Raw genomic sequence first — 16,225 nt, 5'->3', positions numbered from 1 at the left:
GATCCACCAGCCGTCGACAGTGTTGTTCGAGTTGTTCGACAAGCTGCTCCTGCTTAAGACGGGTGGCGAGCTCGTCTACTTTGGGGACCTCGGGCCTCAATCCTCCGTGTTGTTGGAGTACTTTAGTCAGTTTCAAGGGCTGCCTCCAATGGAACCGCAGGAGAACCCCGCCACGTACATGCTCAACTGCATCGGGGCCGGAACTGGCAAGGCAAAGATCGACGTCGACTTTGCCGCTATGTATAGTCAGAGCGACCTTGCCGTTCGCAACCAGCAATTGGTGGAGCAAGGCCAAGAGCTTGTACCTTTGAGAAAGAATGCGCATTCGTTTGGGACGCAATTCGTTACGTTGCTGCAACGTCAAAGCGCCACGTATTGGCGAAGTCCGTCGTACAACACGTCTCGGTTGGTGCTGATGGTCGTGGTGCCGCTGATCTTTGGCTCGGTCTTTCACGGGATGGAGCTAACCACCAGCATGGACGTGCTGAGTCAGCTCACGTTCATCTTTGTGGCCACATCGTTTTTGTGCATTTCTATGATGACTACGTCCCTTCCGTTCGTGTCGCAAGGCCGCAATGTGTTTTACCGCGAAAGTCAGTCTAACATGTACGCCCCCGCAGCCCACTCCTTGTCGCTGGCGGTGGTCGAACTCGGCTACAGCGTCGTGCTGTCGTCTGTCTTCGTCCACTCATTTTACTGGCTGTGTGGCCTCGACGGTCACTACACCAGGGCGTGGTTGTGGTTCTGGGCGTTCATGACCAGCAGTGTGCTGCTGTGGTCGTACATTGGCCAGCTGCTCGTGTTTTGGCTGCCGACGCCCCAGATGGCCGAGCTCTTGGGCGGCGGCCTCGCGTCCTTGTCGTTCATTTTTTCGGGGTTCATGATCGACGTCGAGACACTGGCGGTGGTGTGGCGGTGGGTGTACTGGATCAGCCCGGTGCACTACATGCTGGAAGGGATCGTCATGGCCCAATACCACGACCAAACTGCCCCCGTCGTCGACGTTTTGACAAAGACAAACGTGGCCATTCGCGACTTTGTCGAGGGGTTCTTTAACCACACGTTTTCACCCGACATGATTGGGCGCAACATGGTCCTGCTCTGGGTGGTCATTGGTGTGGTGCAGCTCCTCCTCCTGCATTGCATGACTGCCATCAACCACACCACCCGCTAACTTGAATAAGAAATCATGGGAATGATTCGGTTTGTTGTGTGGTGGGGCTGGGGCTGGTGTTGCCTCGACCCAATCAATCGTAAAGTCATTTTGGGCTGGGGGTGTTTTGCACACTGCTGTAAAGTACCAAGTTCAATCTCGCAATCTGTCGGTTTGGCAAGGACAAGTGTATAGGTGGGACCTCTGTGCCAAGCCTCTACTGCTTCCTTAAATACATTCGTCAAATAGTTCAATATGTCGCATGTAAGTCTGCATCGCAGCGTGGCTCCTGAGGTTCTTTATATACTGTACGTCGATATTCAAGCCGGGTACAGTGACCCTGGTCCTAGGTCCGCCCGGGTGCGGCAAGACCACCCTGCTCAAGCACTTGGCTGGTATTTTGCACGTCAAGGGTAACGAACAAGTCAGCGGATCCGTCACGTACAACGGATGCAAGCCCAGCCAGATCGACCTGAGCTCTCTAGCTGCGTACGTCCAGCAAAGCGACAACCACTTCCCCACGCTCACGGTTAAGGAAACGTTCGAGTTCTCGCACAAGTGCCTCGTGGGGACGGTGGACCCGAACGACCCGCTCGCGGTGAACGAGCAGCACATGGTGGACATCCTCATCTCGGTGTTTGGGCTGTCCGAGTGCGCCGACACGATCATCGGGGACGACATGATGATGCTGCAGCCCCCTCCCGAAGTGTACGACCTCTTTGACAACATCCTTGTTTTGGACAAGGCGAAGTTCAATTGTTTGGGTAAATGGACAATATAGTAAAGGGTCGCCTTGGTTGATATATGTGACGACGTTTCTACCAAGTAAAATACAACGGCCACCGAAGCTAGACACCCTAAAACTAACAAGATGCTGCTTATGCACTGTCGAAACAGCACGTCGGTCGTTTTGTGTATCTCAAAATCCAGTGAAACAACGGATGTACGTACGCTCATGTTTATAATTAGAATAATATAGATGTATCTACCACTTCTTGCGGTTGCCACCGCCGCGTCCGCCACCGCCGCGTCCGCCGCCGCCGCCGCGGAAACGCCCGCCCTGGTTTCCTCCGCCCTTGCTGCCCTTGCGCGCCGCCATGTCCGCCAGCTGCGACGGCACGTCTTGGTGCGCCGTCGACAGAATTTCCACCAACTTCTTGGCACATGGTTGGTCGGTGGACGTAAAGAACGAGAACGACATGCCCTTGGCGCCGGCGCGCCCCGTCCGGCCGATGCGGTGGACATAGTCTTCGATGCCGTTGGTGCCGCCAGGCATGTCGTAGTTGATGACCACACCCACATCCTTCACATCCAACCCGCGCGCGGCCACATCGGTGGCAAAGAGCAGCTTCACCGTGCCGGCCTTGAACTGGTTCATGGTCAGCGTTCGCTCGTGCTGCTCCTTGTCGCCATGCAGACACCCGACGGCGTACCCGGCGTCCCAGAACTCTTGACCGAGGCGTTCGCAGGTGCGCTTGGTGCGGAAGAACACGATTGTCTTGACATGGAGCGTCACGTCCGTGTTGGCCGAGTCGGTCATGGTTACAATCTGGTTCATGAGCGTAACTAGCTTGTCGCGCTTCTCGTCTTCGCGGCAAATGTCGATGATCTGCTGGATGTCCTTGTTGGCCTGGAGGACGTTGATGTCGCCCATGTTGACTTGTACGGGGTTTCGCAGGAACTCGCGGGCCATTTTTTGAATGCTTTTCGGCCACGTGGCACTGAACAGCAGCGTCTGGCGGTTTGTTGGGATCTGATCAATGATCGTGCGAATTTGCGGCTCAAACCCCATGTCCAGCATGCGGTCGGCTTCGTCCAGCACGAGAATGGACACTTTCGACAAGTCGATCTTGCGCATTTGGATGAAGTCGTTCAAGCGACCGGGCGTCGCCACCAAGCAGTCGACCCCCGCCGCCAACGAATTGAGCTGGTTGTACTTGGGCGCGCCGCCAAACACGCACGCCGTGCGCAACGCCGGCTGCACGCGGCTGAATTTCTTGGCCTCGACTTCGATCTGGGTCGCGAGTTCGCGCGTCGGCGCCAGCACGAGGATGCGCGGGTCGCGGCAAGACGTCTTTTGCTGCATGATGTGGTGGAAACTGGGCAAGAGGAACCCGACCGTCTTGCCCGAGCCAGTCTTGGCCACAGAAATCATGTCCTGCTTGGCCAATGCAATGGGCCAGCTCTGGGACTGCGTCGGAGTCGGCGCAGTGTACCCAGCCGCCTCCAAGCACTTGATGATCGCCGGGGAGAACGGCGTGTCCTTGAAGGCAAGGATCGGGTCGGGGCACGCGTAGCCGCCGTTGGAGCCGATCACCTCGATGGTGTGGCTCGCACGCCATTGGGCGCCGGACGTGCCCTTGTGGGCGACTTTCTGGGGCTTGTCTTCGACGTTGGAGTCGCTGCGCTTGCGTTTGGGCATCAACGCCGCCGTGGATTTGGCTACAATCGGCATGATGGCGAGTTTTTGGATATGCTGTCATGTCACCTGTGTAATTCTTAATAGATGATGGCTTTAATAATATCGAAATGACACTTGCGTGTTGTATGCATTTAAATACTTCGAAGTAGTCGATTCAGTTTCGTCGAATTAAATGAAGTGCCGTCTGCCATGGATATCTCCCAGCACCAGTCAATTCCGTGAAACGATTGGCTCGACGGCGAAACCAATCGTTGGAACTAGATCCGACTGACCAATCACAGTGCACTTCCAGCCTCGCCCGGACAATGCCACGTAATAACTACTGTAGTAATACCATAAATCTAATAACAACCCCACGATACAAGGTCGATGGCTTCCAAGTTTGTCAAAAAGTGGTAACTAGTTGCTTTATGACCATCGTTTTGTCTCATCTCATGGTCGTGTGATGCACTTTCCTACAGTGAAATGTCCTCCAATTTCGACCGTAAGTTAGCAGAGTCAGTCACATTGAAATCCATACAACGTAAAAGTCCAATTTAAGCACACTTTTTCCGAGACGCTGCCGTGGAAGGAATGTAACTCGACTTGTAGGTATCAGATTATAATTCTACAATATGTTACATGAAGCCAAAATCCAGGCCTATTCGGGAGTTATGAATGTGACTTGATTCCTGTTATAATTCATTATCATTAACTCCACTTTGTCCTCAAAAGCTTAAAACAAGCGGTCCAATTTAAGGTGCACCATTTTGAGCTTAGTCTTTGTATATCCATTTGCATATTTTTTGGGCGGTTAGGTTAAAAACTTCCTTTGTAGGAATTGATTGGCTAATTCGCGTGCACCTTAAATTGGACCAAGTACCTTAAATTGGACTTTTACGTTATTATGGTACTAGGCGACCCATATAGAACGGCTCGAAGGGTACATCGTCGACGCTGAGGATGGTCATAACGAATTCGTTGACAGTGCTGTGTGTGGTGTCGTTGGTGAGCCCAATATATATCATTTGTGTTCGACCTGGACAAGGCGTACAAGTGTCGTGTGGTTGTGGCAGATTGTATTACTTGGCTAAACAACATCCGCAAGCCTACATACAGGTGGCATTTTGCTAAAACCGTCCCCACATTGCAGTTGCACTTTGAAGTATGACGTACCCGTTAGTAGTAGTACTAGTACTCCAGTTGCAATATTTGGTACAGGAACAGAGTATTGTTTCATTGACACGCAAAAACAACGACATATGCATATACGGTATAATATTACGAGTAGTATATTAATAGAAGGTATGATCGTGTAGTCCCCACATGTTGTTACCGCTTCATGTGGTTCACCTTGGCCATGCAGAGCAGAATGAGCACCTGCAGCACGGCGTTGATGACCCAGAGGAGGCCGAGGCTGCGGTTGATGTTGTCATATGAGAACGCGCCGTGAAAGTACCCTTCGACGTACTGGTTGATGGGCACATGCTTGCCCACGACCAAGTCGGCGACGAGTCCGAATTGGCTCTTGAACTGCGACATGATGACGGTCTCGAGCGTGTAGTGCAACGGACTGATCCAGTACAGCCACTGCCACCCCTTGGCAAGGTTCTCGCCGTCAATCATAAACCCCGAAAACACAAACAGCAACGAGGCGAGGCCCCCGGCCAGCAACACCGCTATCTGCATCGTCGGCAGTGAGTACACGAGAAAGTGGCCAAAGTAAGACCACAGCACCAAGCTAGACGCTAGGCCAACCCAGAACACCCCCCACGCCTCCGTGTCGGTATTGAGCCCGCAGAGCCAGTAGAACCCGTGGAAGAACATGGACGACAGCACGATCGTGTAGATCAGCTCCACGGCCGCCAGCGATAGCGAGTGCGCGGCGGGCGAGTACATGGCCGACAGCTTCTCCCGGTAAAACACGTTGCGACTGCGCGCCACGAACGGGATTGCCGTCGACATGGTAGCAATGCAGATCATCGACACCGCCATAAACACAAGCGCCATCTGATTGAGCACGTCCATGTTGGTTTTCACTTCCATGTCGTAGAAGCATGACACGTAAATCAACGGCATAAACACCATCAGCACCGCCCGTGAAATGTTATAACTCGGACTGCGCCAGTATGTGGTCCACTGGCGACCAAATAACAAGCTGAATTGGGCCCCAAACGACAACCTCGACATGTGATTGGACGAGAGCTTTGAACCGGTCGTCGGTTCGGCGTATCGAGACACGAGCGCGTCGTTCGCTTGCCCCAAATTGCTCTGAATGTACGAAGCGGCAAAGTCCACGTCGATCTTGGCGTCGCCAGTGCCCGCTCCGATGCAGTTGAGCATGTACGTGGCAGGGTTTTCCGTAGACGCCATGGGTTCCAAACCGCCAAAATTGGCAAAGTACTCGAGCAGGTGGATGCTCTTGGAGCCGAGGTCCCCAAAGTAGACGAGCTCGCCGCCCGACTTAAGCAGGAGCAGCTTGTCGAACAACTCGAACAACACTGTCGACGGCTGGTGGATCGTACACACGACCGTCCGTCCCGACTCGGCAATGCGCTTGATGCACTCCATGACGATGGTCGCAGCGCGGGAGTCGAGCCCTGTCGTGGGTTCGTCCAGAAACAAAATGCTCGGGTTCGACAGCAGCTCCACGCCAATGGTCACGCGCTTGCGTTCGCCCTGGCTAAGTGTCAAGTACTGGGCGTTGGCCCTCGGAGTCAGCTCCAGCACGTCCAGAATGTCGTCCACAAATGACTGGCGCTGGTCTTGAGTCGTGTTGCTGGGCAGGCGAAGGGCGGCGCTGAAGTGGAATGCTTCTCGGATGGTCGCAGTTTCTTCGTGCAAATCGTTTTGCTCGCAGTAGCCAGACACGCTGTTGAACGAATGTCGTTCGAGGGCATGCCCGTTGACAAACATGTCGCCTTCGATCACCCCCGCAGTTTTGCGGCCGGCAATCACGTCCATGAGTGTGGTCTTCCCCGCCCCAGTAGACCCCATCAACGCCGTGAGCGATCCAGGCTGGAAGCACCCGTGGATGCCCTTGAGCAACTGCCTTGTGGTTTTGTCCTTGCCTTTGCCCAGTTCGATCGTATAGTACAAGTCGCGGAAGCTCAGAGTTACTGGCTCAAACGGGAGGCTGTTGACGCCGCCGCCCCGACTCGACTTGAATACGACCGCAACCGCATCCGGCGGCACGGCGTCCGTGGCCTTGGCGTCCGCCGACGTGGTGGAGAACCGGCTCCGGATCCGGACGTGGGTGTAGGCGAGGGTGGTGAGCCCGAGTAGGACAAGGTAGATGCCGACGAGGACCCCCACGGCGCCGGGGGTGAAATCTGGGTTTGTCGACATCCCAAACAAGTCTAGGGAAATATCCCCGAGTCGGAACTTGCCCTGGGTGCCGTTGCCGAGCTGGGCAGGGACCTTGACCTCGTAGACGGGAGTGGGCGACAAAAACTCGTTTTGGCACAGCCCTCGGAGGATCCAGCTCATGGGGTTGGACCAGTAGAGCCAGATCCACCCCGTGGGGATCTTGGACTCGGGGAGGATGTACCCTGAAAAGACAATGTGCAGAAACAACACGAGCATCGCATACACCTTGGCGAGGACGGCGTTGGGGGAGACGGCCGTGATGAGTTTGAACAGCTGCGAGTAGATGGTCGATGACAGGTACAACAGCCCGGCAAACGTGACGAATCCACTGGCTGAGTTGGCAAGCCCGACCGCAAAGTACAAGGGCGTGCTGAAGAGCAGCACTTGGGGGATCGTCCACAGCAGCTCAAGAATCGCCTCGGAGATGGCGTACGTAGACACGTGAAAGAAGTGAAACGCCGACTGTTTGTAGAGCACGGAGCGGCGGGCGATGATCGATTCGATGGCCGAGAGGGTGGCCAATGCTTGAAACATCGTTGCCAAGTACAGCAGCCCCACCTTGATGGGCACAAAGTTCTTTTCGTTTTCGACAATTTCATTGCGCCCGATATCCAAGAAGACGGTGCCGACAACGGTGCCCAGCACCAACGCTTGGATCATGCGGGACCGGTTGAACCGGCCGTCCCGCAGCGACGCCTTGAGTGTGCGGCCAAACACTACCTTGAGGCAGTCGGTGTACCCGAGCGCGACTTTGGAGCTCATCGTGGCCGTGGCAAAGTTCCACGAGTGCTTATCGGTCTGTGACACCTCGGCCATCAAGTTTTGGAACACGGAGCTCTCGCGGAATCGGGCGGCAAACTCGGACGATGTGGCGGGGCGCTTGTTTTTGATGAGGCGGTCGCAAGAAGTGGCGTACCGAGGCCCCAAGTGGGTCGTGACTTCCTGGAGAAAGTCGGCCACGTCTTTACGAGGCGGGCACTCGTACCCGATGGACCGAAAGTACGACGGGAGGGTCGTGCGGGGTCCGTTGTACACGACCTCGCCCTTGTCCAAAACGAGGATGTTGTCAAAGAGGTCGTACACTTCGGGAGGGGGCTGCAGCATCGTCATGACCACCGTCTTCTCGAGCACTTCGGCCATCGTCCGCACGGCCTTGGCGATGTCGTACGTCGTGGACGCGTCCAGGCCATTGGAGAACTCGTCCAGGAGCAGCGTCGTGGCTCGACCAGTCATCATCTCCCCCACGGTCACGCGGCGCTTCTGGCCTCCACTCACCCCTCGGATCATGTCGTCCCCGATGATCGTGTCGGCGCACTCGGACAGCCCAAACACCGAGATGAGGATGTCCACCATGTGCTGCTCGTTCACCGCGAGCGGGTCGTTCGGGTCCACTGTCCCCACGAGGCACTTGTGGGAGAACTCGAACGTTTCCTTGACCGTGAGCGTGGGGTAGTGGTTGTCGCTTTGCTGGACGTACGCAGCTAGAGAGCTCAGGTCGATCTGGCTGGGCTTGCATCCGTTGTACGTGACGGATCCGCTGACTTGTTCGTTACCCTTGACGTGCAAAATACCAGCTAAGTGCTTGAGCAGGGTGGTCTTGCCGCACCCGGGTGGACCCAGGACCAGGGTCATGGTGCCTGGCTTGAAGATCGCGTTCACGTTCTTGAGGATGTACTTAGTGTCTTGCTTTTGCGAGCCAACCCAAGAAGGGAGGCGGAAGGCAGAGGCTAGCGTTTCGATCTGCGAGTCCGAGATCGAGTTGGGTGCCGTGTAGTCGACGTTCTTGACGCGGATCTCACACGTGGGTACTTGGGTCGTCTTGCCAAGTTTGGATCGAATCTGCTTGATGAGGTTGCGGAATCCAAGCTTTTGGATGTTTTCCTTTGTGAACACCGTCGAGTAGATATGTTGCATCGATACATCGTTGCGCTGGCTTTGGAGGATCATTTCCGGCGTGATGCCGCTCTTGAGGAAGATGTCATCCTCGGCATCGAGCGACGGGGTCGGGGATAGCGCCTCTTGGTACGTCCACCCGACGCCACTTGACTGGTTCAAGTGCTCAGTGTCGAGCCCATCTTGGCGCGATGATGTCGGCATACTTCCTGACCAAGATGGTGCCGGTGGAGAAGTTGCGTAATGAGGTCGCCGACTTGTCTCGGACAGTATCATCACCGATATCCAGTGCGCACTCCCACATGACCACCATCTGATGTGGTTTCCATGGCCACGCCTGTTGGGGCGAAATGGCCGAATTGTACCCAAAAGCCGAATCTCCACTGTTGTTTTAGGCTAGTTTAGGACATTGAGAACGATCCACTTAGGGCATGCTTGCGTGAGAACAACGTCGGCGGGTGAGAGGGTGGCAGTAAGACCACGTTCTTCTGCTTTGGTGTGATGACCGACGTCGGATCAGCCAAACGAATCGCTTCGAAGTGGGGCGACCTGGCATGTCGAGATACTTGATGACCAGTGGTCGTGCTGGTGCGAGAGGATACCAGTAGTGGTCGTACTGGTGCGAGAGGGGCCTTTTGTGGGGATTGCTTCTAGCGCAGTACTGTACCGGTAGATCAACTTCAAGTCGGTGGAGAGTGGCTCGTCACTGGGTTATGTACAAGCCCATCGCTTACATATAGTATGCAGTTGCGATTATCGACAACTGGCCATTGGTTGAAGCAATATGCAAAACTTACTCTCACATGGGAACTATGGGTCGATTGTAAACACCTGGGTGTCGTCAATCGTTGGAGCAATTCATGGTCACTCGTGACGCCATCGCACCACTCCCAAGGCTGGCGGTACAGATACTTCATTTGTTTCCCCGATTTCATTGCGCTTTCCAAGCTAACCTTATCGTGCACCACGTGCCATGGGCTACTGTATGGATCCTCATGCATGGACAGGGCATCATGATCAAGCCTGTCGGAAGTGCTTTGCGGAGAAATTCGGTCTCCAAAAATAAAATAAATCAATTGTGATTTATTTTATTTTGGCGAGGTAGGGTCTCCGTATTTGATTGGCCAATTATCCAAAAGTTTTCTGAAGCCAATAGAAACTCTGATTGGCTCATCGTAAACCTACCATCGCGCCAGATGTATGGTGACTCACGCCGTCATCATTCCATCAAAGTGACCAAACGCACAAACAATCATGGCGTGTATATATACTTCGTAGTACGTTGGGAGTAAGTTCTTCGTACTACTAGTACGTAGTTAGTCTAAGTGCATTATTCTGCTTTTGCTGGTATGCTGGTATGCTGGTATAATGTTAGCGGAACAAAGTTCTTGCGTTTCATTAGTTACTTCGAAGTTCGCCAGCGAATCGAAATCCAAAAAGTCGAAGTACCACATTACAGTAACGTTACTGTAGCCATCAAAAGCAGTAGTCGCTGTTATACTGTAGTAACGTTAGTTGAGCGTGAAGCCATGAACTCCCACGTCTTGAAATGCACTACTGCATTCCTTTATCTTGAAAGTCATCCACATTGTTGCCCTCCCACACTTGAAACCGACTGTCGCCGGACAATACTTGTCTGGAAAATGGGACATGCGGAAAGTAACAACTCAACGTAAATGACTGGTTCAAAGTAGAATTATTTTAGCCAATTAGATAGTTCTGTGTACGCACCCAACAAACTTGACGCATGGAATTGTATTTAAATTTGTTCGCATGATTTACTACTTAGTATCACTATGCTTACAAAATTCAAATACAACTTTGTACACATGCAGAGGTAGGTGCACTGACCGAGTTTCTCCGTAAAGCACTCCGGCTGGACACCGCCGCATCTTGTTCCAACGCTTCATCCGCTTCCAACCCCCCAAGGGGTCTAAAAAGACAGCCAACAAAACCAAAACCAAGAAGTAGGTGAAGCACCATTGTACATCAAAACGTGCATACCAAGTTGAAAGTCATCACCTTGAGTGTAATGAATATCTTTTTCCGTAAAGCACTGATAATAATATTCATGGCAAGCCAGACCGACCTTGAACCCCCCCACTGCATAGACCACAAACAACTAAACTCACAACCAACGTCACGTTGGGATAGCATTAGCCTCCCTTGACGTGGCTCACAATTACTACGTAGTACACCACAAGACAGTGTGGTTGAAATGGCTGACCCATTCTTCATCGTAACCTTATACTACTGTACTACTACGTAGTACTTCGTAGTATGATACTCGGAGTAACTTACACGATATGCCACACAGCATCAAGAATGGGACTGTGATACTTACTGTATACAGTACATGCGCTAGTAACCGTATATTGGTGTCGATTTCGCATATTTTTCGGATTGCGTTTGGTGCTGACGCTGAAGCTGTAAAGGATAGCAAATTGAAAATTTGAAGTGGCCCAAGTGTAGTTGTTGTTTTGGAATTGACAAATCGGATACTAGTAGTTCATGAAGATGATTTTCCTCCCCTAATGTCGCACCCGCCACAGTGAAGACCACGACACTTGACACGAGGAAGACCTGGTTTGTCATGTCGGGAGTCGTGGACTTCATCATGGCGGGCATCACCAACGATGGGGTGCAGAGCAATGAGAACATCTAGCCACTAAATATACACCAAGTGAAATAGAGCTTTCGAGTTTGAAATAATTCTGAAACTCTATGCTAATAATCAATTGAAGCTTTTTTATAAAGTGACAGTTATAACCTATCATATCTTTTAATATTTTATTTTATTGGACAATTTAGGAGTGCAACGTTTGCTTTCTTCGGTACACCTACTCAAACAACCAACGCTGGCTACAGTACTACAATCTTGTTACATGTACCTTCCAAGACAATGGGCATGGATGGAGGATACACACGCAGCAATGAATGCTTGATCAAACCAGAAACAATTGTTCGTTTAACTGTACTTCGAAGTCCAACACATATACGTACCGTATAGTCAACGAGTTTTAACGTTGTTCGTTTGAAGTACTGTATTTACGTTATTAATTCGTCATATTGACGCGGTTGATGAGGTTGTTGTTGTACACGACCACGTCCAGCACGCTTTCAAAGCTCACACTTGACCCGATCCACGTGGTTTTGATGCGCCCTTGGTTTTCCCACACGGCCCACGGCACGCCTTGCTGCAGCTGCGTGAGGTTGCACCTGGGGAAGTAGCTGTGCACAACTTGCGTATGAATGGTGGCGTTGTCGAACGCGGCGTCCGCCAAGTCGGCGAGCAGCTGCTTCTTGCTGGCGGCTGAGTCGGAGGTCCGGACTTGTCGGTTGAAGAATTGGTACGCCACGCGAGATTGCCGTCCCGTGGCGTTCACACCCCAGTTGGTCGCGACGGGGTCGGAGGGGAAGCGGTGGGCGGGCAGGGGGTTGAAGAGGGCAAGCCGCGAGTTTCTCGTGAGCTGCAGCTGGCCTTCGGCGGCCCCCACGCCTCGGCTCGGCCACCACTGCGACACGCTTTCGATCGGACTCGCATCACTTTGAAACAGGGTGACCACAAACGCCGACGATGCCAGGTTCTTGCTGAAGCGGAACTCCCGCAAGTTCAAGTCCGACGGTAACGTGACCATATAGCCCAAGTCCGTGGCCATCACAAGATGGTCGGCCCAGATGATGCCTGGCACGACGTTGTTGGTCTGCACGGTGATGACAATGGGGTTGGTTCGCGTGATTTGAATCACCTTGGTGTTGACTCGAACGTCGATTTGACTCGGGTACTTGTCCACCATGGCCTTCCACAGGGACTGGTACCCCTTGGACAGCACGTACACCCATGGCTGGCCTTTGCTGTCCGCGGCTTGCTTCTGCCGAATCGTGTCGGGATGCACCCACCACAACATGTAAAACGCTGGCGACTCGTCCAACGACCCGTAGCCTTGCTGCTGGAACACAAAGCGAAAGAACCCTTCCAGCACGAGCAGTTTGTTTTGTTTGAGAAACTCAAACCCGGTCATATTCAACCGCGTCCAGTTTGATGGCCGGGGCGGCAGTCCGTAGTCATACACCCCCAAGATCGACGTGTGGAGGCTGATGTAGCTGGCAAACGCAGCGTCCACAGTCGCCATAAGCTTAGGCAACGGCGACGGACCCACAGCTTGGACGGCCAATTGAAGTGCGTACCTGTTGTAGTCGACGACGGACTGGTTGGCGTCGCGGTTGACCCACGTGTGTCCTTTGACGGTGGGGATGAATGGAATTAGCGTGTTGGTGGGGTCGTACTCCTTGAGCAGGTCGAATACGGGCTGGTACAACGCGGTGGCATAGCAAGTGCCCAATTCATGGGGGTAGCCGCCCTGGGGGTCCAGCACCGTCTTGGACTTGCCGCCGACTTCGTGGGACTGCTCAAGGATTGTGATGTTGGTAAACCCCTTTTTCACCAAAAGCGTCGCGTAGTGCACCCCTGCTGGCCCGCCTCCGACAATGACAATGCGATCGTTGCGGCCCATGTTGATGCCACCATTTCGTTCTTGGGCAGTCGCCACGGGGGCTAAGGCGAATAGGACGACTGCTACTGACAAGATAAATATCCGATCCAACAATGCCATCATGTGTCAACGCAGGCAGAAGTAGAAAAGTGACTGGCAAGGGTCGGCTTGGCCCAAATCCTGCGATGGGGCTTATCATTTCGGGTGTTGCAAACTACAACCGAACAACTTTGATTGGTGCGTTGAGATATGGCTAGCTCCCATTGGTCCAAAGCAAGAACAGCTTGTAGCCAAATTGATTACTTCGAAGCACTTTTTCAGAACCTTCGAGTCTGGTGTATAAAACGGCGATTTTAGGTCGAAGTATCGGTTGACCAGGAGGGTGCGGGAAGTGACCAAAGGAGCGAACCTCAAATGAATTGGCAGCATACCACGCAGTTTGATCGCACTAGCTCTTACCATACCTAATAGACACACTAGGGACTGAGGACTTTAGACAAGACGCAACAACCTGGAACGCATGGTGTACCGGTAGTCACTCAGCTCAAATTTCGGTACTTTTATGGAAGTTAGTCATAATTTATGATCGTCTACATTAACAAACTAAGAAAGTACTACTTAGTACTTGACCTTGACATCGAATATCTCTCTCACGGCTTGTCTTACAAGCGGTGCACGGCAACCTCACAGAAATACAGTGCCCGTACTACTTGTGGCTGAAAGCTACTACCGGTACGTAGTAGAAATATGGCGATTGCAACATTGTAGCATGAGTGATGAGTAATCAAAGTAGCAAAAAAACGCAAATACTTCGAAGTATAACCTACTTCGTACTGTACTACCGGTAGTCAGAATGGTTCGCCAGTCGAAGATTCTTGGACTTCAACTTTCTATTTATCCAATAACAATCATTACCCAGAATACAGTCAATTCATTGGATGATGATAATATTCTCCCGCGCGCAATTATTTAAAATAATCCACCTCACATTGATGTGCAAATCAATGACCACCCTGTCAACGCTCCGCCTTCGCAAAAGCGCCGGTACGATATGGCTGTACGGCTACAAATGCTCGAGCTCGTAGAGACCTCCAACGTACACAACGTCTCTAAACTCCTTGGCATCCCACCTCGCACCATTCAGTCGTGGATCGACCAAAAGGACGACATACTCGCCTTCGACGTCAACAAAAAGCGAATAAAGCTGAGCCAAGGCGGTCGCCCCGAAAGCTTCCCCGACCCGGTTGGCCTGCTAGAGTTCATAAAGGAAATGAGAGTGCGCGAGCGAGCGCTCACATCCGCGCACATGATCACTTGGATTAAGCGCTTTCAAACTGACTGGCTACGCACGTATCTTGCCGGGAAAGCACGTGACACCGGCTACCAAGCTATATTGCGTCTGCTCCAACGCTTCTATCACCGTCACGGCTTCTCTCGTCGCAAAGACGGTTGCGGCCAGCAGTCCCACGCGGCCCTCATCGAGGTCCGAGACGAGTTCGCCGAAGCGTTCCACCGCTCGTAATGACAATACGGCCACGATGCCGTCTTCAATGTCAATGAGACGGGCTTTTACTACGACATGCCGCCGCGATAGATCTGGGGCGTACGTGGTGGTGGCGCGAAGATTTCGTCTGGAGAGAAGCACTCCATGCGAATGACAGTCGTTGTCATAGCGCGGGGAGATGGTACCAAGCTCCCCATGCTCTTCGTCATCTGTGGAGCATCGGACGGCCGCATTGAAAAGAACGAGTTCCCAACTTTTCCGGCGGGGCACGTGTACGCTATGCAAAACAAGACTTGGATGGACGACGATGTCTGGAAGACGTACCTGCGTTCGCTGCTGTTGCCCATGTTTGTCGAGCCGTCGGTTCTCCTGCTCGACAACCTATTCAGTGATGAGTCGTACTAGATCGTCAATGAGGAACTCAGTACCCATTTGGTTGCCCTACCGGCCAACGCAACGTCTGTCGGCCAGCCGTAAGATGTTGGCGTCATGGGGCCGTTCAAGCGTTACCTTCGAGATGCCTGGCTTGCCGAGGATATCATCGAAGGCGATGATGGCGACGAGTTCGACACACTAAGCGCGGCGATGAAGCGCTTGGCAATGATCAAGCGAGCGATATTGGCGTGGGACATGGTGAGTGCGGACACCATTCGCCAAAGCTTCGAGAAGGCAATCCCAAGCCAATGGATGATTTGTGTCTGAGCCATAAAATTATTGTGTTAATATAATGGTGTTCTTGTTTTTAGTATTCAATTGTTTTGAGGAAATCGAAATTTAATTATTCGAGAAAAAGTTCGACACTGCCGGGGAAATGAACCCGGGCCCCTTCCTCTATCACTTTGATGCCGTCGCACTAAACCATTGCGCCACCGCTTCAAATGCTATCTTTGTCCCCGTCCCATGCTATCGTTATTCCCGTCTCGTGCAACCTATTGAATTATGGCGCATGACTTGATATCCCGCACAAATCATTGATTCAAGGTCGAAATTGCAATGACGATAATCTCTATCATCCCATAACCTGCAATAAAATGGAATCTTCTCACTTGAGATGAATAAAAATATGACGACCTGTCCTGATTCGCTGAAAACCGAGGCGCAGTTCGGCCTTTGGCCCTGGTCGGGGAAAGTTTTCGTCCATGTCTATGCCTTGCAAACATAGACAAATTAGTTTTGATTGGATAGAATTATCCGGTAACCGGATGTTGTTCTTGCTCAACTTGGCTTGAGAAGCGGAGACGAGTCGTTCACGCTCGTTCATGTTTCACACCATCAGTCAGAAGCTTTTCAAGTTGGAGGGAGCACCCTAATGGACGAGGACGCGAAGAAAGTCGATGCTAGAAATGCAGACTACGATAGTACAAGCACGACATACCGTTATATGAAACAGCACCTTAACTCACAACATATCA

General features: G+C 52.4%; 5 protein-coding genes across 5 annotated transcripts in view; 2 read left to right on the top strand and 3 right to left on the bottom strand.

The window, feature by feature from the left end:
* Window positions 1-1,200, top strand: part of H257_02350 (hypothetical protein) — a gene marked incomplete at its 5' end in the record, with an annotated part of 8,150 nt that extends 6,950 nt beyond the window's left edge. The window contains one exon of the mRNA XM_009825937.1: window positions 11-1,200. Coding sequence (XP_009824239.1) covers window positions 11-1,174 — 1,164 coding nt within the window. The 3' untranslated portion in view covers window positions 1,175-1,200. The remainder of the gene's footprint in view (window positions 1-10) is intronic.
* A 208-nt stretch (window positions 1,201-1,408) lies between these two features.
* H257_02349 (hypothetical protein) lies at window positions 1,409-1,934 on the top strand (the record flags this gene model as incomplete). Its single annotated transcript, XM_009825936.1, has 2 exons — window positions 1,409-1,417; window positions 1,479-1,934. 2 exons carry the CDS (start codon window positions 1,409-1,411, stop codon window positions 1,932-1,934), a joined length of 465 nt encoding a protein of 154 aa, XP_009824238.1.
* A 154-nt stretch (window positions 1,935-2,088) lies between these two features.
* On the bottom strand, window positions 2,089-3,666 carry H257_02348 (hypothetical protein). The gene has a single exon (XM_009825935.1). The coding sequence runs from the start codon at window positions 3,606-3,608 to the stop codon at window positions 2,139-2,141; it is 1,470 nt and encodes a 489-aa protein (XP_009824237.1). The 5' UTR covers window positions 3,609-3,666; the 3' UTR covers window positions 2,089-2,138.
* A 1,149-nt stretch (window positions 3,667-4,815) lies between these two features.
* On the bottom strand, window positions 4,816-9,160 carry H257_02347 (hypothetical protein). Its single transcript, XM_009825934.1, has one exon. The coding sequence runs from the start codon at window positions 9,090-9,092 to the stop codon at window positions 4,887-4,889; it is 4,206 nt and encodes a 1,401-aa protein (XP_009824236.1). The 5' UTR covers window positions 9,093-9,160; the 3' UTR covers window positions 4,816-4,886.
* Window positions 9,161-11,823: 2,663 nt separating this feature from the next.
* On the bottom strand, window positions 11,824-13,493 carry H257_02346 (hypothetical protein). Its single transcript, XM_009825933.1, has one exon. The coding sequence runs from the start codon at window positions 13,430-13,432 to the stop codon at window positions 11,873-11,875; it is 1,560 nt and encodes a 519-aa protein (XP_009824235.1). The 5' UTR covers window positions 13,433-13,493; the 3' UTR covers window positions 11,824-11,872.
* Between the last annotated feature and the right edge of the window lie 2,732 nt (window positions 13,494-16,225).

This window comes from Aphanomyces astaci (assembly GCF_000520075.1).
Source record: "Aphanomyces astaci strain APO3 unplaced genomic scaffold supercont1.4, whole genome shotgun sequence".
NCBI lineage: Eukaryota > Oomycota > Saprolegniomycetes > Saprolegniales > Verrucalvaceae > Aphanomyces > Aphanomyces astaci.
This window is presented reverse-complemented; position numbering and strand designations above follow the sequence as displayed.

Coding starts and splice junctions, on each gene's coding strand:
- H257_02346 (XM_009825933.1), bottom strand. CDS start 13,432: ATGATGGCATTGTTGGATCGGATATTTATCTTGTCAGTAGCAGTCGTC.
- H257_02347 (XM_009825934.1), bottom strand. CDS start 9,092: ATGATACTGTCCGAGACAAGTCGGCGACCTCATTACGCAACTTCTCCA.
- H257_02348 (XM_009825935.1), bottom strand. CDS start 3,608: ATGCCGATTGTAGCCAAATCCACGGCGGCGTTGATGCCCAAACGCAAG.